We start from the raw sequence: 24,384 nt of genomic DNA, 5'->3' as shown, positions 1-24,384 counted from the left end.
TGGTACGGAGGTGACAACGGCGCGCCTGTCTCTGCAGCTGCAGCAGGAGAAGCAGCGGCTGGTGGAGGAGGCGGACGGGTCGGCGCGCGAGGCGGCCGAGCTGCGCCAGGAGGTGTCGCTGCTGCGAGCCCGCCTCGAGGAGACCGAGTGGGGGCTCTGCCACAAGACGGGCGAGCTGGCGCTGCTCAAGGCGCAGCTCAAGGACGCGCAGGTCCGCACTCCGCTGCCCCTGCACGCACTCCGCCCTGCTTCCTCATCTGCGCATCCTCACACCTCTGTGTCCACTACCAACTCGTAGATTTTCCACGCCTTGACAAGCCACTCCTGTTTCCTGCAAAATCGACGTCCATTACGACACATTCACATAATTGAGAATCACATACCTGTCGTGACGCCTCATCTTTCTTACATCGCCACACTAACTTCAACTGCTTTCCCTTTGCAGACTGTGAAATCGTTCTTGATATCTACCCATCCCTCTCCTCCTCTTTCTTGATCTGCAACGCTTAGCTTGCCAATTACGGCTTAATACGCTACTGGCCATTAAAATTGCTAAACCAAGAATTATGCAGATGATAAACGGATATTCATTGGACAAATATATTATACTAGAACTGACATGTCATTACATTTTCATAGCAATTTGGGTGGATAGATCCTGAGAAATCAGTACCCAGAACCACCACCTCTGGCCGTAATAGCGGCCTTGATACGCCTGGGCATTGAATCCAGAGCTTGGATCACGTCTACAGGTACAGCTGCCGATGCAGCTTCAACACGATACCACAGTTCATCAAGAGTGGTGACGCGTATTGTAACGAGCCAGTTGCTCGGCCACTGTTGACCAGACGTTTTCAATTGGCGAGAGATCTGGAGAATGTGCTGGCCAGGGCAGCAGTCGAACATTTTCTGTATCCAGAAAGGCCCGTACAGGACCTGCAACACGCGGTCGTGCATTATCATACTGAAATGTGGGGTTTCGCAGGGATCGAATGAAGGATAGAGCCACGGGTCGTAACACATCTGAAATGTAACGTCCACTGTTCAAAGTGCTGTCAATGTGAACAACAGGTGACAGACGTGTAACCAATGGCACCCCATACCATGACACCGGGTGATACGCCAGTATGGCGATGACGAATACACGCTTTCAATGTGCGTTCACCGCGATGTCGCCAAACACGGATGCGACCATCATGATGCTGTAAACGGAACCTGGATTCATCCGAAAAAAATGACGTTTTGCCATTCGTGCACTCAAGTTCGTCGTTGAGTACACAATCGCTGTCGCTTCTGTCTGTGATGCAGCGTCAAGGGTAACCGCAGCCATGGTCTCAGAGTTGATAGTCCATGCTGCTGCAAACGTCGTCTAAGTGTTCATGCAGATGGTTGTCTTGCAAACGTCCCCATCTGTTGACGCAGGGATCGAGACGTAGCTGCACGATCCGTTACAGCCATGCGAATAAGATGCCTGTCATCTCGACTGCTAGTGACACGAGGCCGTTGGAATCCAGCACGGCGTTCCGTATTACCTTGCTGAAGCCACCAATTCCATATTCTACTAACAGTCATTGGATCTCGATCAATGCGAGCAGCAGTGTCGCTATACGATAAACCTCAATCGCGATAGGCTACAATCCGGCCTTTATCGAAGTCTGAAACGTGATGGTACGCATTTCTCCTCCTTACACGAGGCATCACAACAACGTTACACCAGGCAACGCCGGTCTGCTGTTTGTGTATGCGAAATCGGTTGGAAACTTTCTTCAGGTCAGCACGTTGTAGGTGTCGCCACCGGAACAAACCTTGTGTGAATGCTCTGAAAAGCTAATCATTTGCATATCACAGCATCTTCTTCCTGTTGGTTAAATTTCGCGTCTGTAGCACGTCATCTTCGTGGTGTATAAATTTCAGTGGCCAGTAGCGTAGTTGTCTATAGCATGTCCTGGTTCGTCTTCCAGCTTTTCTTCCCTTTGGCGTATACTGGTATTTCCCATTCTTTCCAAATGATTCGTCAAATTCTGTTATTTAATATTTTACTGTTTACTGATTGTTTAATATGCACATGGTGTTCGAAAATTCCCATTACACACTTCTAGGACTAGTAGAGGAGAGAGTAAATTTTGAATAGGAACCAATGTCTGGAAACATTGTTTCTGTTCTACGTCGGTTTCAGTTCAGATGAGTAATGCGTTCTCGTCTTCTGAGGGAAAAAGTCTGAGTTGCTTTTCCTGGTAGGCCACAGATTAGACAGGACGACGTTTACTACGTTAGACGTACAGCGGATGTGAGGTCTTATCGTACGTTTAATTTCGGAGGCTCCTGTGGAGACAAATATCTGCTGGGACGAGGTTTTGCTACTGCACTAGAAGCTGAAGAGACGCCAAGTACACACTTGTACCAGGATATCATTCGTAGGGACAATGTCGGGTAACATCGAGCCGCAGCTGTAATACATCAGTACTGCTCAGTACGTGCAGTACGATGAGGGTTTTTAGGTGCAATACTGTAAACAGGTAATGTTACAGTGTTCATACAAACAAATGTGCTTAAATGATAAAAGGATGTAGCGTTTAGCTTCCTTTCAAATTGTTACCTAATTCATTTCCTCAGCAGAAGTGGATGAGTGAATCATCTGAATGGAAACGGCACATTTCCGAACATGGGTTCCTATTCAAAATATTATGTATTCACGCCCCTCTACAAGTCCTAGAAGTTTGTGAGGGAAATTTCCTAACACACTGTGTTACTAAAAAGGTAACTCGGTTCATGCTTAATAGAGCACAATCCTAGTTGCAAGTTGTTTGTGTAAAACCTTCCAGTGGCAGCAAAAATTTGATATCCAGTGTTTCGTACGATTATTCACCGAATTTAAAAAGTTTTAACTCTGTCGTAATCTGCTCATTTAGCAGTTACAATCTTATGTTAAACCTCTAACACAATAAAAGTATTACAGTTAGAAATGTGTATACCCCTTCAGACAGCGCTCAAATTATCCAGACTATATTGACCTGATATTTGAGAATGACGACACTTAGCGACTTACAACAAACATTATCCTCAACTAAAGCATTTTCTCGCTGACATTCCCCACGAAATGATGAAAGAAAAGGTTTGTTCCTTACTATCTTTTCGATTCTCATGCAGTTAAACTTCTGCATGGCGTTTTAACGCTATTCGGAACACTTTTTGGGGGCAGTATACACATATATCACTAAATACACGTAGAAAATTGTGTAATTGTACGATAGTGCTGGACGTATGACGTCTTAAACATTGAGAGGATTGAAAAACTAATATTTAAAACGGAGTGCAAATTACCCAGGCTAAACTCATCCAGTGTCTGATGAGGATAGCACTTAGCGACTTTCAACGAACTTTAATTTTAAACTTGGTCTAAATTACTTCTCGCTTACATACATAGCGTCAAATGTTTAACGCAGTAACTCGTTTGTAACGTAAATACAAGCTTTAACTTGGCTTACATAGCAGAGACCAATACTTTTAGGAACCAGTGGTTTGCTCGTTCTTTCCTAATATCTTCATTTCGTATCCTGTCCATTTTGTATATCCTTTAACACCCGTTAAAAGTCTCATTTCTGCCGACTGTATTTTACTCACTTGCTTTTGAGTCAGCACCAGTTTTCGCTGCCATAAAGCAGTTAGGTACAGACACAGCTACATAAAATGTCATTTTACTTTCTCTTCTACCTTTATTTTTAAAAGTTCTTTGAATGATCCCCATGCAGATTGAAGCTTCCTGACTTTTTGATCAATGTCCTCCTCATTATAAAAGCTTAAGTCACAGCCAAGGCACTTAAAATTCCACAGTTGTTCCAAAATGTTTTGTAGTAGTATCTTCAATGTGAGAAGACCCTTTCTTCTAAAAGCCATAATTTTAATTTTACTAACGGAACTTTTAAAATTATAATGTTTCTGTAAATGTCTCATTTTTTGAATCATTTTATCTTCTGCAAACAGAAATGTTTTATATCCTAGGTTTATCATCAGTCTCTGTTTCTTTAAAATGTTGTCAGTATATGTAACTACTAAAATGTGCAAGATAAGCTAACCCTTGTCCAAGTTCTACATTTTATAGACATCTTTCACTTCTTTTAATCCTACGCCTATGTTAAAATTAGTATTTCTGTACAGACTGCTTGTTACCAAAATTGTGTGTGGTGGGTAGCTCTCATTTTCTAGTATTTTCCTCAATTTTATTCAGTTTTCCCTGTTGAACACATTATCAAACCCTATAAAAGTGGAATATGTTTCAAAGTTCTCTCTTTTTTGTTTTATTGTTTGTCTGATGGTCAAGACATTATCTACACACCATCTTTCTTTCCTAAATCCACCTTCCTCTTCTCCTAGCTGACAGTCTGTAATAGTTTATAATTCTTTATTTATTATTGTACTATAGATTTTATATCCTACGTTCATCAGACTAATTTCTCTGTTGCCTTTGTAATTTTTGCATTCTTCTCTTTACAACAATTTTTAATTAGAGCTATTGACCAAGAGAGAGGTAACTAGCTATTTGTTTCAGAATTTATTAAGTAGGTGTAAAATTCTTGATATGCATATTATACTACTACATTTATAAAATTCATATGCACTCCGTCTAATCCAAGTGCCTTCCTATTTTTTACTGATCTTAATACTACATCTAAATCTTGTATTGTTCCAATGCCTATTTCAGGAACTTTATTTCCTTTGGAGTTGTCTACCCATCCTATCAAATATAATGGTCTTGACATCTCACATTTGGAATGAAAGCTCCATCCCACTTTTCATCTTCATCATTGCAATTGCTCCCACCTTTTTCCATGCACAATTAAACTTTGGACCACCCTCAATACTTTCAAACAACCTTTCTAACACCAGTTCTTCTACATTCCGAAGAGCCTCAGCAATAGAATCCTTAGTGTGAAGACCACATGTAGCCCATCTTAAACTATTTAAAATGATTATTTTCATTCCTGCCAACATATTTTTGATTATTATATTGAAGGGCAGAAAAGTGGCAGCAACAGTGCCTCTGCCAACCTGTCTCGCACTTGTGGAGAGGGTTTGGGAATGTAAAAGCTACTAGGGGACTTCATAAAATAAGTTGCACATTATTTTGGCAGACCAAGTAACTTTCAATGAATGCTGCACTACAAAATGACTACTGTACATGATACTATTTTTTAATGTAGGTTCCAACACTCTGTATACTACAGTTACAATATTATACCAATTGTTCAGTTTCTTGATGACAGAAATCTGCTCCTTGATAACTGCACTACTAAAGAACCAGTGAGTGAACTTCTTTTTCATCAGTAAATCTGTGATTGGTGGGAATAAGTTTCTTGATTGCCTTGCCATTGTCATCTGCAGTTTATGTTGAATGCCTTCCTTTCCAATCAGCATCACTTGTCTCTGTAGTTTGGTAGAATTATTGCTGACATTTCACTGCTACTGGATATGACACAGATTTTCATCCATATATCACCAGAATTTCACTGTGAATATATGTGTAATTTAGATATTTTGCACACAAGAGTTGTACTGTCACACAAAATTCAACTCTAGAGACCATTTCCAGTGGCTGTGGCATTTCACTCCCCCCATATCACAGTAGAACAGTGTCTGCAGGAAACACGGAACATGCACTTTCTTCTGAATATATGCCACTCTCATTGTGTTATTGTTTTAGTGCAAGATGATATGTGTAACTTATTTTTAAAGGTCCCCTTATATATGTTAGTAAAGTAATTCAACACAACTATATCTCAAGTAAACAAACAGGCTAAATTGATTACTTCAGAATGTTTCATACAGAGAAATTCCCAAGAAAATTTGCAGTTCAGAACCGACAGATACATGAATTTTGATATTGCTGTAACAACTTTATCATTTAAAGTTCTTGTATTGGAATTAGAATTACTGTTTATGATGCTTATCATGTGGCTCCTTCTTGCAGCAATTCTCAGTTACATTAAAAAGTAAAATGATCCCAGATTTTTTGAATATGTATCAGATAATCTATGCCACAGCTATTTTCCTATAGCAATAGTCTTTCAACACCTCAAACCCATATTCTCTCCACACCATTCACACACATCTTTGTGCATCTACTTGCTTTGCACACAACGTAACCCCCCCCCCTTTTTCTCATTTCTCTCTCCCCTCAAATTTCCTCAACAAATTTCTCTTACCTTATCGTCAAACATCGCCATCCTCTCCTTTGCCTGCCCCCCCTCTTCTGTTTGCCTCCATTCCCCCATGGCACCACATCCTATCTCACCACTCCATTCTTTCTCCCCAGCCATTCCCTTACTGTCCCTATCCCATTCACCCTCCCCTTCTTACCTCTTTCTTTCCCTTTCATCTCCTGTGGCTTCCCAGTACTCGCCCTGTGTCCCACTCCTCTTGTTTCACCCTATTCCTCCTCTTCCTCCTCCCCCTCCTCCTCTCCTCCTCCTCCTCCTCCTTTTTATTCTTCTTCCTCCTGCCCTTCTTTTCCTGTCCCTTTAGGCTTGTCAAATCCATAATTGATTAAAGTTTTAACTCTAATGATACTTGTTTTCCACTTCATAATAGAATCAAGTTTTACCCTTAATCACTTTTCTCCTTCAACCTGTCCTCCTTACCCATCACCCTCCAACTACTATGTGATTCTCACCCATTTCATTTCTTCACTGCCCACCTTACCTTACTCCTTAGCCCTTCTCATGTGATTTCTCTGTCCATTCTTTCTCTCATCCTGAACTCTTCATTTTATTTTTAATTCATATAAAACCACATTCAGAAGTGGGTAAGTTTCTAAGCCAGTCATGTCGATTTGGCAGGGTGAGCAGGCATCGAAAGGGCAAGAAGTGGTGCAGCTGCGAACAGAGGTGCGTGAGCTGCGTGCAGAGCTGGAGCGCCGTAGTGACCAGCTGAGGCAGCAGCGTGAAGAGGTGGCGCCACTACGTGCACAGTTGGATGCACAAGCCCAGGAGCTGGCCCGGCTGCGAGCACGTGAGGCTGACCTGGCCGCACAATTTCAGAGTGAGAGGCTCACCTGGGCGCAGGTGTGTTGCGTAGTACTTACTAAAAGTCCTGCTATCTGCTACATTTGACAAGGTAGACCAGTGTTCAACAATGTGCTAAGTTTGTCATGAAGCACATGCTTGGTTACTTTCTTGTTTATTGGTATCATAATGCAGTTCTAAGATATTTATAGCACTGTAGTTACAAAAATAGGCTTCATTTGCTGTAGAGTGACAAGACAAATATGTGAATGGACACGTTTGATGATATACAGAATAGAGTGAGTGGAGGCTGGGATGCTCAAAGTGCTGTATAACTTCACTGATAAAGAGCGCACAACACATCTGTCAGCTATGCTCCACACATACAATGAAATCACCTACCAGATAATTGGGATCCATCCCAGAATGACTCTCATGACAACTGGCTACAGCTAATATATTTCAAATTATTAGCAAATGCGTCTCATTTACTGAGTCAGAATTGCCTTGTAAAATATTACTCTTAGCAGGAAAATGGGAAAACTACCAATGCTTCAGGTAGCTAATGCTTCAACCATTGAGTTAAGCAAAACTACTGAAGGCAAATAAGTGGAAGAATGGTGCCTCCTGGAACTGTGTATCAGTGAAATGTTTCATTTTTCATATGTAGTATGCAGCTGTTTGATATTTTATTAACAAATCTAGGAATACTCAGCTACTCACAAACTACATGTAAAGATAGAGAGGAGCAGTAAATGCACATTCATGGAAAAATATCAGAGGAACTAACATTAGGAAATAAAGTAATAAGCAGTTGCAGAACTGCTATGCCTGTCAAAAGATAAAGGAATCCTAACATCACTTTAGGTGACAAAATCTGTATTTTGGTCCAATTTTTAAGCAGGTAATTACAGTCCTGGTTGACAGTGTGAGAAAACTTTTGCCAAACTACTGTTATGTGTTAGATTTCAGTCTTGACCTCAATACTTGGGCATAATTCACAAGTAAGTGATTATATTATTTTAATAAATGAAACACAAATAAAACAGAAAAACCTTTCGTGTGGATTAAGTAGTGTGTGTCACTTTCGATTTATGAGGAATAGTAAGAATCAAGGGATGATCTATGATTATATTGTTGTTCTTTATAGACTAAAAGATCTAGTTGAACATGAAGAGCAATTGATAAGCTCATATTCAAAAGATTCTTGCTAAGAATAAGCAAATTGAAAAACAGAAGTCTTTTGAAGGTGTCGTGAACAAATCTGACAACTGTTGAAAATCAGATCAAAAGAGATTTAGATCCTTGTGCAGGCTTACATTTAGAAATCAAATGAGAACCCTGTTTCAAAAAATGTGTTTATTTGCAAAATGAATAGATGTGATTGTTGTCAACTCGCATAGACTCAAAACTGTCTTACTGAAGTCATGTGAATTGTAGCACTTGACAGTGGAAGCTGCTGTTCACCAGTATTGTTGCTTTGTCAGATGCGGCTGCTGGTCTCTAGGCAATATTGATTGTTATCTCTGTCCTGTGCCCTCATAGCAAACTGCAAAAGAAGTGAATAATTGTACTATTTAAGGGACAAATTCACACATGACAGCTATAAAATTATTTCCAATAGTAGAGAAGGCAACACTAGGTGAATGTTTTGATGTAACAATCATCCAAGAACAACAAAAAAGTTCCTGAACCTGCGTGTTCAAAGAACAGGTCTACATAGTATGTATAACATACATATGTCATGAGAAAGTACTAGACAAAATATTGTAGTGAAAGGACGTTGAGACAGATATATAGATGACAGCAAACTGATGGAATTTAAACAGAAGGTGCAATAACAACAGTCTATGCAATAATCATTTTGAAGATGGTGGCTTGCTATTGGAAGAAGCAGAGACCTAGAAGACAAAATGAAAAGAAGAATTGAACTAAAAACAGGTGCTCACTGTTACAAATAAATACTGGTTAACACCAAGTGTAAGTCATTGATAATCACAGATACGAGTTCAAAATATCTAGCATTTAGTTCACTGTCCAGAAGGTTTGAGATTCTATTAGTGCAATATTCTTAATTTTTTGAAACAGCCATGATTTGGTTCACTGTAAGCTTAAATAGAATGCATTATTTATACCTGCTTTGGAAAGGAAAGTAAATAGTGCACCTTATAACTGTAAAACATTAACTATTAATTTTATTTATAGTTTGCTGTGTCAGTCAGTTTGTGGCTGCTGTATTAATTTTATTCAGCCATATTAATACCACTTGATTCAAAGCTTCTATTTTGACCTATTCATTACTGCTATGAGAATTACTACTTTACAAAATTGTACTCTGAGACATGATTTGTAAATCCATGATGTAGAAGTAAAAAAAGTTTAATTATCAAATTGTAACTATTTTTCAATGCTATTTTGTACATGGAAAATCAGACAAGTGTCCCATCAATGTGGCAAATGTATTTGAAAGAGCCTACGGGATGCAAGTGCAATTCACAGAATACATATATCTCTAAGAAAAGATGCACAATGGTGGAATTATCAAATAGGGTAAAAATTGGTAGACATGGTGTACATGTACACACAAACAAATGATTATAGTTTCAGATAAAATGATTTAGCCAAGAGAAATAACTTTACAAATTAAGCAAGCCAACAATATGCTGGTCTACCTTTGGCCCTTATGCAAGCACCTATTCAGCTTGATTGACAGAGCTGGTGGATATCCTCCTGTGGGATATTACACCACATTCTGCCCAATTGGCATGTTGGATCATTTACATCCTGAGCTGGTTGGAGGGCTCTGCCCATAATACTCCAAACAATCTCAATTAGAGAGAGACCTGGTGACCTTGCTGGCCAAGACAGCATTTGCCAAATACAAAGACAAGCAGTAGGAACCCTCACTGTATGTGGGCACACATTACCTTGCTGAAATTGAAGACCAGCATGGCTTGCAATGAAGGGCAACAAAACAGGACATAAAATACTGTTGAAGTATTGCTGTGATGTAAGGGTGCCACAGATGATGACCAAAGGGGTTCTGCTTTGAAATGAAATGAAATGGTAATGGCACCCCAGTCACTCACTCCTGGTTGTTGGGTTGTAGGGTGGGCTACAATCAGGTTGGTAGCCTACCGCTGTCCAGGGCATCTGCAGACCCATCTTCAGCCAGGAATCTCATTGATTGGTGTAGAATTGTCTTCAGTGATGAGCCACAGGGACCAGCAAAGATGTGTCTTGAGACACCCAGGAAAGTGGCATGTTATCAGCTGGACCGTCACTCGTTGTACGACACAACAATTGGAAGTTGCAGACTGGGGTGTCATTTCACTTCATAGCAGGGTCTCTTTGGCTGTCATCTTCACAACACTGTGGTACATCGATAACATTCTATGCCCCTTTTCATTGCCCTTTATGGTGTGCCAGGTCTCTCCACAATTGAAAAGATCTGGAGTGTTATGGGCAGGGCTCTCCATGATATCCCTCAGGAGGACATCCAACAACTGCATCAGTGTCCAGCCAAATAACTGCTCTCAGAAGGACCAGAGATGGACAAACACATTATTGACTTGTTTGGTTTGTTAAGCACTTTGTCTTTAATGAACCATCCAATTTTTATGAAATCATTTGTCTGTCTGTACATGCAAATCAAAACTTCTGATTTCTGACCCATTCGGATAACTACATCGTTCATCCTTTCAAGAGGGTATACCACAAAGCAACTTTTATCTAAGAATCTATTCTTCTGGAGAATATCTCAATGGCTGATGTGGTACACTTCCATCGAAGTAGTACATGTGGTGGTGGTGTTGTGCATGATCATGATCTTGACTCTGGACACATTGTGAAAAACTAATTCTAATATGCAGCTGCAGATACAAAAGTCCAGGCAGAAATCACATCTAATATCATCTCAGGCACAACTTAATGAATACCAATAGATCGGTCATAGAGACATTATGCTGAAAATGACATCAGAAAGAGCTCTCTCTCTCTCTCTCTCTCTCTCTCTCTCTCTCTCTCTCTCTCTCTCTCTCTCTCTCTCTCTAGCTTTAACTGTCTTTTTCCAGGAAAAGGAGAAAGTACTGCGTTACCAGCGCCAACTCCAGCTCAACTACGTGCAGATGTTCCGTCGCACGAAGTCACTCGAGGCAGAAGTTGAGAGTCTTACGTTAGAGCTGGAACTGGATTCGAAAACAGCAGCTGCTCCCAAGAAGCTACCAGCCATCGAGATGGGCCATACTATTGAGCTTTGAGTTTGCAGGTGATGAAAACTGCAGGCTAGTGCCTGTGTAGTTGAGGTGCTCTCTTGTGGGAACTGATGCTGGTCCTAAAGACTCAATTCATCAACCTACATAGCTTTCTTCCATGAAGAGCTTACACATTTTGAATATCCCTTTCAGTATATTTCTGTAGAAAATAACACCTAGAAAAACACAAATTTTATTACTAGTTATGTTATGCCAGATTTTGAAGTAAGTGTATGAAATGCATCTTCAGTTTAAATATTGTGTTAGATAGTTAAGTATTTATAACAGGACTGTAATTCTGCAGTTTTAATGTACTGTAAACTGAGAAGTGTCTTCCTGACGTGAGATGGACGTGTATATATTCCAAAGTGTAACTCATAAGTAATTAAAGTGTGTGATGACAGGACCAACTGAACATGCCTCTACTTCATGCAAGTGAATGTAGTAGTAATTCTAGCTGTTTATCATAGCTGCTGCTTATATTATAGCTTAAGTCTGTTCATTGCAACAGAATGTTAGTCTGTGCCAATTAACCAACAGCTGCAGACATAAAACTAGTTACTTGTGATGCTATAACAATGTGACAAACAGTTATTATAATGTTTTCACATGAAGACTGTACCTAAATATACTACTCTTATTTATTAATTTCATTCATGAATGGGTGAGTGGAATGAATATTTTCATATGACATGTTCCTGGTGAAATTTTAGTTTTGCAATTACGAGATGTGACTATCATAATTTCACCATTGTAATACAAGCTTTAGGGCAGAATTGTGGATGCATGTGGACAACTGTGACATTGGTTTACAGCAAATGTCTATTTTGAGCATTATATTGCCACAGAATTTTAATCACTTTTCAGGATTGTCATTAAGGTTCAAAACACTCCTTATTCCCTATGTAGCAAACATTATTTCCATTCTTCATTGGTGATTCAATAAAACTTAAAATAAAAATGACCAGTAGTATAAAATTAACAACACTTGTGTTCAAATGAAGAAATATGACTATTGAGCACAAATACTACTGAACATAGGTTATCATCTCCACTTTCTCACAATTTTAGTGATAGCAGTTTATGGAAGTGACTGCCAACAGTATTTGGAGATAGAAAATGAGTCTTGTTTACAACTTTTCTTGACAACAATTGCCATCTGCATGCCACTGTCCAACACCACTTGGAGTATAATTTTCTCCTAAGGTGTGACAGATTATTTACTACCAAAGTGTCACATTAATATATGTACTATTTAATCCAAACTGCTGTGAAAGATAAATTATGTAATTTAATTAACCATGACATTCAGTGTTAATAAAATTTTAATGTGATGATGAAATAAATAAATGATTCTTGTTTGAATATCCAAATCTCTGAATAGAAGTTCTCACTTCACCAAGACAAAATACAGCAAATGAAATCACAATTTAGTTGGAACAGTTTTAAATATTTAAATGTTTTACAGGATTTAATTTCAAGACTATGATTTTTACATTGGTTTTAGGAAATTTTTCTGTATTTGGCATCATTGTGCAAAGAATTACACCAAACAAATTTCATCCACAGAATAAGATCAATTTATAGTTACTACATCAACATACATCTTTCAGAACAATCACTTCTGTAATAGTCTGCAGACATTTTTCCAATAGCCTTATGTTACTAAATAATAACTGGGGAAAGCTCAAGAGAAAATAATATCACTAATTATCAGAATAGATACAACTATTTATGCGAGCATATTTGTGTGATGCAGGCTTCACTGTATCTGTCGAGAAACATTATTTTTCACATAATAGGATGATGACTGAAGGACATAATGTAGGAGGATAGGGGAAAAAAAGGACTGACTGTAAATCAGGTTATCTGGATGTTGTTTTGTAAAATTTTAAATGGTCAGTTGGTAACTTTGACTTACAAGAAACCACTAGAGTGTGAGGTCACAAAAGGCCAATGATGATTAGGCCATCTTATTTCCCACGTATTGTCTGCCATGCAATACATGTCATAGGACAATCAAACATTGTGCAAATATTTTTAAGGACATGCAGAAGAGAAATAATGAAGCAAACATTGAAAAAAACACATTTTAATTTCCAAATTAGAGGGGTAACATCTGTTTTTATGTTCCATGTTTCAAATGTTGCTCAGTATGATGACCACCTGCAACCATGACAGTTTGTATAGATACAATTTTGCAATTGTCACCAGCACTTTTTGAATAGTGTACCATGGAATGTTCTCCTTTCACGACACAGCTTGTGCACTGCTTGAAGATCACACACAGTGTCCAGCATTCTCAGCCATGGCAACAGCAACTTAAACAATATGTGACACAATTGCTGTCAGCCTTGGTCAGAAGAAATTCCCAAATTTCTGAAACATGTTCTTTGACCGCACTGCAAGAGGTGGACCACTTCACCACATTCTTTTAACGCGTTAATACTCGCAAAGAGCAGCACCATCATTGCTGTTGTTTTGATAAAACATCTTCACAAGTAAAGCTTTGCTCACATTGTTCAGACCCAGGTTGAGTGCCTGCAACTGTAATGCACTTTGATGTTTCACTTTGATCCCATGGCACCATACCAGCACCAGCACCTGCTGGCATGACACTAACATTATTAACAACACAAATCCCACAGTAAACAGTCTGAATATAATTCCTATAAAGTACCCAAACAGTAAATAGCTTTCCATCTACACAGGCTTAAGTACTAAAGTTTAATAATAACCCTGTTAATTAGCACAATTCCATGATACTGAGCTGTGGTCTGATGTAATGAAGCAACTGTTACAATGTTATGTATGATTGATTTGCACTGCTAAGTTTACTTGAAGCTGTACGTGCTTTCTGAGTTTTAACCTATGATGCTGTCTCCAGCATTAGAAACTGAAGACGGAGGCAGAGCATCATGCCTTGGACCATGGCTTATGCTTATAAAACAAATATCAGATAAAACACAAATACTGGCCATGAAGCCATACTTCCTATAATTCTTAATTTGTCAACATTGCTTACAGTGCTTCCCCATAGGACAAAAGTTCTGTGTATTTGCATTTGTCACAGTGTCTGTCATAAAATAACAGTGCTGTGTAGAAGTGGTTTGCTTTTGTCTATTGCAAACAGAATAGAACGTTTACTCTTGTTCCATTGACAAATGCCTTGGAAGTAGGCTTTGTGGTGATACTAGACAATTTTATTTATTTTAATTTTTAAAGACTTTACATCATAAGTGTGCAATTTTCTCTATGGCAAAAAACTGAACAAAATAAAAAAGCTCTTTTAGCATTAAAAAAAAATCATACATTCCTTCACCTGCTAAGCTGTTATCTTTGGATGTATGGGCATGTATACTTAAGGGGACCACACCATGGTTCAGGTAGAAAAAAATAAATTTTCAGTTTTCATCTTGTTTTGATAGATTAACATTTTATTTAAGTACTTTGTAAAGATTTTGCTGAATATTTTTTTTCTTCTTCTTCTTCTTCTTCTTCTTCTTCTTCTTCTTCTGAGCATTTAAAGAGCATTTTCCTACCACCTGTTTTTACGTGCCATGCCTACTTTTCTGTCACCCACTTTTCTGCATATATTTTAGATCTTTATATCCCCTACGTTGCACATTAGGGATTTTTTTTTACTCCAGAGTGTGTTGGCTATCCTTGGAATGCAATGGTCGGTATTCTTTTGTTTCTGCTGTTTGTAAACAACACTCTTCCAAACTCACAGCTATCTTTGTTCAAGTGTGGTTGCAAGTAGTTGTTATACTTAAGTTTGCAGTGCTTGTTTACATGTGTTTTTCTGTGCTTATTAAAGATGATGAAACATAAAGGCATTTTTCAAGAAATGACAAATTAGAGGAAACAACTTTAGAATGTTTCTAATTGTAATTTTTGAACAAGTGCATCATCAAAGAAGCTCTCACCATTTTAAGAGATTTACAATGAATTTACTGTAAGTGGTAAGGGGTGCAGTAACATAATTATAAATTCCAGAATATCATTAGATGCAATTTCTAAATTTGTACAATGTATACAGTGTGGTGAGTCACAGAGTGTGAAAATTTGTGAGTGTGCCAGTGGGAGAAAAGGCCTGCCAATTGCTTTGGATTTAATTTGCACTACATGCTCGGCTATGATTTCATTTATGAGTTCTTCAAAACCAGATGCAAGTGGCCCTTATGAAATCAATACTACATTAGTTTATGGCTTATGACCCATTTGCAAGGGCATGGCTGCAGGGGGAACATTTTGTTCAGTGATGAACTTACATCAACCACTAAATACATTTGAAAAACTGACTGCAATATTAGAGAAAGCCGTATGTGAGGTCAGTGAGAAAAGCATGAAACTGGCTGCTAGGGAAGCAGTGGAAGAAAATGATGGATATTTGGATATTGCAGTAGCACTTGATGGAAGTTGGCAGAAAAGAGGACATACTTCTCTGAATGGAGAAGTGACTGCCATGATTGTAGACACCAGTAAAGTGGTAGATGTGGAGATAATGTCTAAATATTGCAAATGTTGTAAAGCCAATGAACATAAAGAACACAACTGTGTGGCCAATTTTAGAGGAACAAGTGGTGGTATGGAATTTCATGGAGTACAACATATATTTCATTGCTCCGTAGAAACAAGAGGTACACCAAATATTTGGGCAATGGTGACAGTAAGGCATACAACAATGTGATGAACTCTAATAAGCCATAGGGAGATGCCATTATTAGCAAAATAGAATGTGTAGCTCATGTTCAAAAACGTTTGGGAACAAGGTTGAGAAAACTAACTGTTGATACGAGAGGAATAAAATTGTTGACCGGACACTGTCGATGAACTAAAACTGAATTAGAAAAATTGCCGGTATACTATGGGCAGGCAATTAGGAGAAATAAAGAAAATCTGGAGTCAATGAAGAGAGATGTTTGGACCATATTCTTCCGTAATTCCTCTACTGATGATAAGCCCTGTCATAGATTGTGTTCATCAGGAGAAAATTCGTGATGCAAATACAATAGGGCTCAGGCAACTGGAGAATCTTATTCTCAAAAGCATTCTCTTCCTGCTGCTATTATTACAGCAATTAAACCTATTTTCAGAGACTTGTCTCATCCTGACTTTCTAAGGAAATGTATGCATGGGCAGACACACAACCCAAATGAATGTTTCAACAGCATAATTTGGAACCACCTTCCTAAAACTGTAGTTGTAGGAATGCATACAATGAAACTAGGAGTTCATGATGCTGTTACTACATTCAATTGTGGTAATATTGGAAAGTGTTGGTACTAAAAAAGCTGGGAATTAATCCTGGTGAAAATATGACAACAGGGCTGCAACGTTGCGATAAAATGAGGATAGCTGATGCAGACAGGCCTGCATCTAATATGTCGAAGAAAGCAAGACAAACATCCAGGAAGGTGGAAAAAAAAGCTGGAAGACCTGCTAGAGACCAAAGAAGAGCCATCATATGCAGCAGGACAGTTTTAATTAACGCTACGTAACAAATTTCAAAAGTTTTTTCCTTTAAAGTCAGTTTCCCACAAATTAATATTTTCAGTATATATGCCCCATTATATAAGAAACTATCATAGAAAAATCAATGAAATTTTCAGAGACTGTGAATAACATAAAAATCCACCTCTGGTACTCCATTCATCAATATTCCCCCCATAGGAAGTCCACAAAAAATATTTTCTGCAGAAAAACTTAATATTTTTTGTTAATAAATTTAAAAAAGTATTCCTTAAAAACTATAAAATGGATAAAGTAGATTTTAGTACAGTTCACTCTATTAGCATCACTTAATATACAGTAAAAATATTAAGGTCCTGCACCAAATAGTTTTTTTTAATTTCTTCTTCTTCTTCTTCTTCAGAAATGGGTCATACTTGCCTAAATTAACATGGGTTAGATAGGCAGGGTGTGGTCCCCTTAAGTTGCACTCAATGACACACAAATTAGAAGTGCTGACAGGATGCTGAAATCCTGAACATTACCATAGAGAAACTGATAAAATTCTTTACAGAATGGAACAAAACTATTTTCAACTAAACAATTGCGTCAGCAGAAGAAAGTCTTCCCCCATGGGAAGTCTTATTTCATGTATATTAGCTAGTATTTTAAAAAACTACAAAAAATTTTCAGTTTAGAAGGAAAAAGAAATCTGCCTTAAACTGGCGCACATTTTATCTATATGCCTCATACATGAGTGAAAAGAACAAATAATCAGTTAACACATACAGATAATAATGTTGAGGTTTCATCAATCTCTACAGTTGGTTTGGACACAATGCGTTACTGGAAATGAAACAATGGAAAAATCCAGGATAGAATGTAACAATATTGTTACTTTACTGGAAATGGTTCCTTTGGAGGTGAAATGATGTGGCCTTCTATTGACCCTTAGCTAGGTGACATGCACAGTTCAATATAGATTCAAAACCATGATGACATTATACACAGCTTTGACTTGAAAATCAAAAAGTCCAACAACAGATATGATATAAATACCCTCTGAATATATACGGCTATACACGATAATTAAAAAGAAATTATACAACCTATTTTCTCAGACACTGGCAACTATCTTATACATGGTATATATACTATGTAGAACATCTTTAAACAAAGGTAACTGCAAAGATGACTTAAACAAGGTTACCACTGCACTAAAACTAGAAAACAGCATAATTGTTAAACCATTTAGGTATTCCAACAGATAGCAGAAATTGCACATTCTCAGTGGAAAACTTTTCCTAAAACACAAACAGCTGATCATCTACAATAACATATCATAGTCTCTAACTTATCAGTAATGCATCTAGAAAACAAGAAATAGACCCATCAAGTAAACAGTTAACTAAAATCTACAAAGCACAGTAATTTAAAGTAAAACAAATGAAAATTAATTACTGCAGTTGTTGAATGATTGCCATAAACTTTACTACTAGGTATAAAACAGCACTGTATGTATGGGGGAGGGGGGGCAGATATCATGGGCTAGATGTTTAAATCAAAATGATTTCAAATAAAATTCTTATACGTAAGGTAAGTATGGATTGTGAAAGGCAGAGTTTTGGGCTTGAATTTGGGACCAGAAAACAACTTTTTAATCTGCTAAAAAGTTTCAAAGTACTGCACACCCCACTAAAGAATGAAAGATTTATTTTGGGAACAATCCACATAGACTCTGGTTAAGCCATTTCTCTGGGATAATATTTCTTCCAAGAATGATAGTTCATCATGGTATGCAGAAGACATTCTGTAAAGTATGGGAAGGATTAATGGATGAACTGATAGGGTGATCAAGTGTCCCAAGTTGTGTACTGTAAAAGAAAAGGGTCAAAGTTCTGGTCCCACTCAAGTGCACAGCTTTAAGCTGGCGGGAAGTTTCAAATTAGCACACACATCAATGTACTGTGAAATATTCATTCTAGAAACTAACAATTATTATTACAATTAGTTCCTTTGAAGTCTGTCAAAGAGCCTGAAAAAATAAATGTTTGGTTAACAAACTAAAGTAAAATTCAGTTTCAGAAGACGAGTTAGTATTACATACATGATAAACACCACGTTACATAAAAATTTGCTCTTTGAAGCAAATAAAATATTTCTTGGAACACTACTTGAGGATGAATATCAATGACTTGCTCTTTCACCAAGTCAGAAATTGAACTCTATTTGTTTGGAATGAGTGCTCGGAGGTGGTAATACATAACTAATACATATTTGAGAATTGTTACACTTTATCTACCATAGTTTAGTACAGGGAGAACCTTCACCAGGAGCCAAGTCTTCGATGGTATCTGATAAAGTACTTGTAACTGTTCATTCATTGCTCATCATCATCATCATCATCATCATCATCATCATCATCATCATCATCATCATCATCATGGACAGTTTCCAACCTCTGGTCAGATCTGCTATTAAGTAAAATATCGCACGAGCCATCTGCACAAAAACAATGGCACTTTACTGCCCCACAGGCTACATGAGGTTCACACGTTATCATTTACAGTAGAATTGTTGCACACATTATTTGCATACTCTATGCTTAAATATAAGTAACAACACAAAAACTGGTGTGCACCTTGAAATTCAGAATACTGAGTACATTCAGTTCAGTCAAGGAAATGTGATGCCTACTTTAGTCACAACTAAGTTACACATCTCATGGAGACTTAGTGAAATTGAACTACTCTGCACAATTAACTAGTATCTAGTAAAACATATTAATTCCTCAAAGATGTCAACACTATTCCACACTTGAGATATATTGGTCAGAGGATGGTTATATAGCCCAAACCAGTTGATAAAAATGGTGATTTGGATTGTTTTTAGACTAGGTTTTCATCATCAATATCTTCTGTTTCTTGGGCGCTAAGTTTATAAATATATAGGGACTCATTCTATCATAGTACGTCTGGCTCTTTAGTTACCATAGAAAGGAAATAAATGAATAAATGGTATGATTCGTTGTAGACAATAGGTTGACCCAAAGAGCAACATGTAGACACCCAAATATGGGAACATGAAACATGGGTCAAACCAGAGAGACATAGGCTGCTATATAATCATGGCAGATTATTTTACCAAGTGCCATGTTAACACTGTCACTATAATGACATAGAGTTTTAGCACATATGTTAGAATGAGAGTACATGCAACATACGTAACGTGCATCAATGGCACTCCTTTATTACATTATGTACAAACATCACGTAGAATGTAGAATTAAATTGACTGGCATATCAACATACCTTACTAAATAATCTTGGGAGGCATGGCACAGGGATGTCAGGATTGAGGTCACATTCAAAAACCAAGTCTCTGGGTAATGCAAGTGAAGGGACATCTACTACTCAGTCTGTCCATAATACATTTCTGCTGTGTAACATTCTTCTCTACTACATCAATAATGGTATCTGGGAAGAAGTAAGGAGGGTGTTTCAATATCTGGGAAGTCCATTGCTGGGTGATTACATAGATGTTAAAAAGCAAGAATACTTGTAAGTACAGTTCAAAAGATTACTACTTAATAGGAAATACCAACCACCAGAACTGTTTATAGCCTATAGGTACAGTGACCAAAATGTAAATTAAATAGCAAACACATGTACATATTCCAGGCCACTGATGATGCCTTGCAGAAAATAAAGGCGAAACGCATATGGCACTAAAATTGTGTTTTATTCAGTTTCTGTCAGAGGCCCATAAGTAAAAATTATCAATAACCATGAGTTCACTCAGTTTGAGTGCCCATCTCATTAATCAACTAGCAGGATCCTTTAATCCTAACAATAATTTTAGTGATGTGTAATCTGTTATTCCATTGAACTTTTAGTCATACACAAACAGTGAAACCATGCAATTCCATAAATCACTACTGGAATCCGTTTTTCTGTTGTGTAGTAATTTCATTCTACCTGGTTGAGTTGTGTAGAACCATGAGCCACAGGACATTCTTTTCCTTATAAATGCTAACTGAGAATGCACCGTAGCACACAATTACTAATTATCACAAGAAAGGGTGAATTCTTTTTCGTGATATGGCATTACTAATACTGGATCTAACGTCAGTACATTTGTTTTCTTTTTTTCAACATCTCAGATATGTTTGGCAATCTGTTGTCCACAAAAATTTTACATCTTTTTGCAACAACTGGTTCAATAGCTCGGCAATTCTGGCGAAATCTATAATGAATTTCTTGTAATAATGGTATAGGCCAAAGAATGACTGATGTTGTTTATTAGTTCGTGGTGTTGCGAAGTTACAGGCTGCCAAAACTAATCAGGGTTACTAATTTCATTGACGAAGTATTTAGTTTGTGCAAAGTGGAATTTATCTGCACTGGGTGTCAGAAGTGCTGTCCATAGTGTGTTAAATATTTCTTTCAAATGCATGACGTGTTCTTCCATGTCTCTCGAAAACACAATGTCGTCTTAGTACAACACACATTTTTTAGGTTTCAGTACATGAAGAACGCCACCCAACAGTCTCTGAAATGTAGCTAGCGCATTTTTAAATCCAATTGTCATTCTACACTCATGTTCATAAATTAAGGATAACTGCAGAATGTGGTGACACACAACGTGGCACTAAACAAAACTGGCGCTAATAGCATAGGCACATAGGGAACACACACGACACAGATATGTAGGTCCGCGGTATTGGTGATAAGTTAAGAAAACCATCCCGAAATACGTGTGCTACAAAACGCCATTGTTTCCCGTGCATGTACCCACAAATCAATATGGGATATGATCACCATGCACACGTACACAGGCCACACAACGGGTTGGCATACTCTGGATCAGGTCGTCGAGCAGCTGCTGGGGTATAGCCTCCCATCTTGCACCAGTGCCTGTTGGAGCTCCTGAAGTGTCCTAGGGGTTCGAAGACGTGCAGCGATACGTCGATCGAGAGCATCCCAGACGTGCTCGATGGGATTTAGGTCTGGAGAACAGGCAGGCCACTCCATTCGCCTGATATCTTCTGTTTCAAGTTACTCTTCCACGATGGCAGCTCGGTGGGGCCGTGTGTTATCATCCATCAGGAGGAAAGTGGGACCCACTGCACCCCTGAAAAGACGGACGTACTGGTGCAAAATGTCGTCCCGATACACCTAACCTGCTACAGTTCCTCTGTCAAAGACATGCAGGGGTGTACGTGCACCAATAATAATCCCACCCCACAGCATCAAACCACGACCTCCATACAGGTACCTTTCAAGGACATTAAGAGGTTGGTATCTGCTTCTTGGTTCACGCCAGATGAAAACCCGGCGAGAATCACTGTTCAGACTATACCTGGACTCGTCCGTAGACATAACCTGGGACCACTGTTCCAATGACCATGTACTGTGTTCTTGACACCAGGCTTTACGGGCTCTCCTGTGACCAAAGGTCAGTGGAATGCACATTGCAGGTCTCCGGGCGAATAAACCATGTCTGTTCAGTCGTCTGTAGACTGTATGTCTGGAGACAACTGTTTCAGTGGCTGCGGTAAGGTCCCGAGCAAGGCTACCTGCAGTACTCCGTGGCCATCTGCGCGCACTGATGGTGAGATATCGGTCTTCTTGTGGTGTTGTACACTGTGGACGCCCCGTACTGTAGTGCCTGGACACGTTTTCTGTCTGCTGGAATCGTTTCCATAATCTTGAGATCACACTTTGTGGCACACGGAGGGCCTGTGCTACGACCTGCTGTGTTTGACCAGCCTCCAGTCGCTCTAGTATTCTACCCCTCATAACGTCATCAATATGTGTTCTTTGAGCCAATTTCAACACACAGTCACCATCAGCACGTCTGAAAACGTCTGCACACTTACTCGCTGCACCGTACTCTGACATGCACCAACACACCTCTGCGTATGTGGACTGCTGCCAGCGTCACCGTGCGACGACCGCAGGTCAAATGCACTGCATGGTCATACCCCGAGGTGATTTAAACCCGCAAACCGCCCACAAGAACATTGTTTCACCATGTATCAGCATTATCCTTAATTTTTGGGCATGAGTGTACGATACCCTATAGTGTTGTGAAGGCAGTTTTAGTTCTAGCTTCTGGAACTACTTTCAGGTACTGTTTCTTAGACAGGTATCCACATTGACGCAGCTTGTCCAATGTCTCTGTAATATTGGGGATAGGATACGTGTCAGTGAAGTTTTCGGCTTTCAAGTATATGTAATTGCAACAGAATCTGTACTTCTTAGTACCATTCGGTGGTGAGGACATGGATTTTCTTGAATTACAGCGCCAATTATCAAGAATCAAAACAAATGTTTAAGACAAAATGTACGTAGTTTTTTATGTAGAATCTGATTCTGCAATAAAAAATGGGGGTTCCCATTCGAAATTTTAAAGTTACCTCCCGCCTCACCCCCAATAGGCCGGGGTGGCGGGCTAATTTTAGCGCCAGCATATGTCCCCCTCGACAATAATCAACTTTGAATTCTACACTTTTTTTGTGTGAAGCTTATTTTTCGAGGTATTCTGGTTTGTCAACTAAAAATTTACACCCTGTATGTGTTTACAGTTCAGTAGAAAACACTTGCAACATTGTCTCGCTTGCAGTTATTGTTCGCAGCGGAAACAAAGTTCCATTGAGTTTAACTGTATACCGCAAAAGATCGATTTTGGCATGAAGTTTATCAAGAAAGTCTAGTCCGAGAATTGAAAAATAACCTCCACCAACATTTGGCAAAACTTTCACGTATTCTCGAAAACTCTTAACTCTAAATAATGAAATCGAGCAGCGTTGTCCCTAATGACTTCACGTCATTATCACCCACTGTAACCTGTATCAGGGAGACCTAAGCCCATTCCTGGCTAAGACGTCCACTCTAATGACTGACATGTGTGCACATATGTCTACTAAAAACTTACTTCCTTGCCCTGTACAGTGCCTAACGAACAGCATTCTCTCTCCAGAAGTATGTGCAGTCTCTGTTCTACTGGGACTGCATTCCATCAGTCGATAGATTCTCGTGTATGTTTAATGGACGCATTTTCTGGCGAGTGCTTCCCTTGTTTCTTATTCCTGCAATATTGTACCTTATGACCGACCTGACCACAATCACAACAATCTGAATGGCAATATTGATTCTGCAGATGACCCTTACGAACAAATCTATAGCAGTTTATTTCAGAGGCAAAGCGCCGACAGTCATTACTCCCTTTTATAACAATACCGATGTCTTTCAAGCACGTGATGGTCCTAACAGCATTGGCCGGGTCAAAAGGATTCTCCATCATGACTCTGTGTGATGTACCGGCGGAGATACCCCGCAAGAAACATTAGGTTCACGCGAAGTAACTGTTTCAGCTTCTGTCACTCGTATCAGCCCATATGTTTGTATATCAATCTTCCGGATTCTGTCTGCAAGAGATTCCATTGACTCACAGGCTTCTGCATTAAACTACTCTGTTTCTCTTTAACAAATCTCGAGCTGTTTTTCTTCTGGTAGCGATGACACAAACCAACAGCCAGCTCATGGAATGTTCCTGCCTCGCTAAAGTACCTCATGATACATTACATATGTATTAGCTTCGCTTATTAACCGTAAGTTAGCCACATCCAGGCAAGTTTCATTCGTGCAATTGCACAATTCGGCACTAGCTAACAC

General features: G+C 38.8%; 1 protein-coding gene across 1 annotated transcript in view; it reads left to right on the top strand.

Annotated features, from left to right (window-relative positions):
- LOC124712087 (leucine zipper putative tumor suppressor 2-like) overlaps positions 1 to 12,581 on the top strand; it is a 69,938-nt gene extending 57,357 nt beyond the window's left edge. Inside the window, exons 5-7 of the mRNA XM_047242420.1 lie at positions 38 to 211; positions 6,834 to 7,058; positions 11,072 to 12,581. Of these exons, the coding sequence (XP_047098376.1) occupies positions 38 to 211; positions 6,834 to 7,058; positions 11,072 to 11,257 (585 nt within the window). The 3' untranslated portion in view covers positions 11,258 to 12,581. The remainder of the gene's footprint in view (positions 1 to 37; positions 212 to 6,833; positions 7,059 to 11,071) is intronic.
- The last annotated feature ends 11,803 nt before the right edge of the window (positions 12,582 to 24,384 follow it).

The sequence above is a fragment of the Schistocerca piceifrons genome, chromosome 1, assembly GCF_021461385.2.
Source record: "Schistocerca piceifrons isolate TAMUIC-IGC-003096 chromosome 1, iqSchPice1.1, whole genome shotgun sequence".
In the NCBI taxonomy this organism is placed as follows: Eukaryota; Metazoa; Arthropoda; class Insecta; order Orthoptera; family Acrididae; genus Schistocerca; species Schistocerca piceifrons.
Note: the sequence above shows the minus strand (reverse complement) of the source record. Positions and strands in the feature narration are given on the sequence as shown.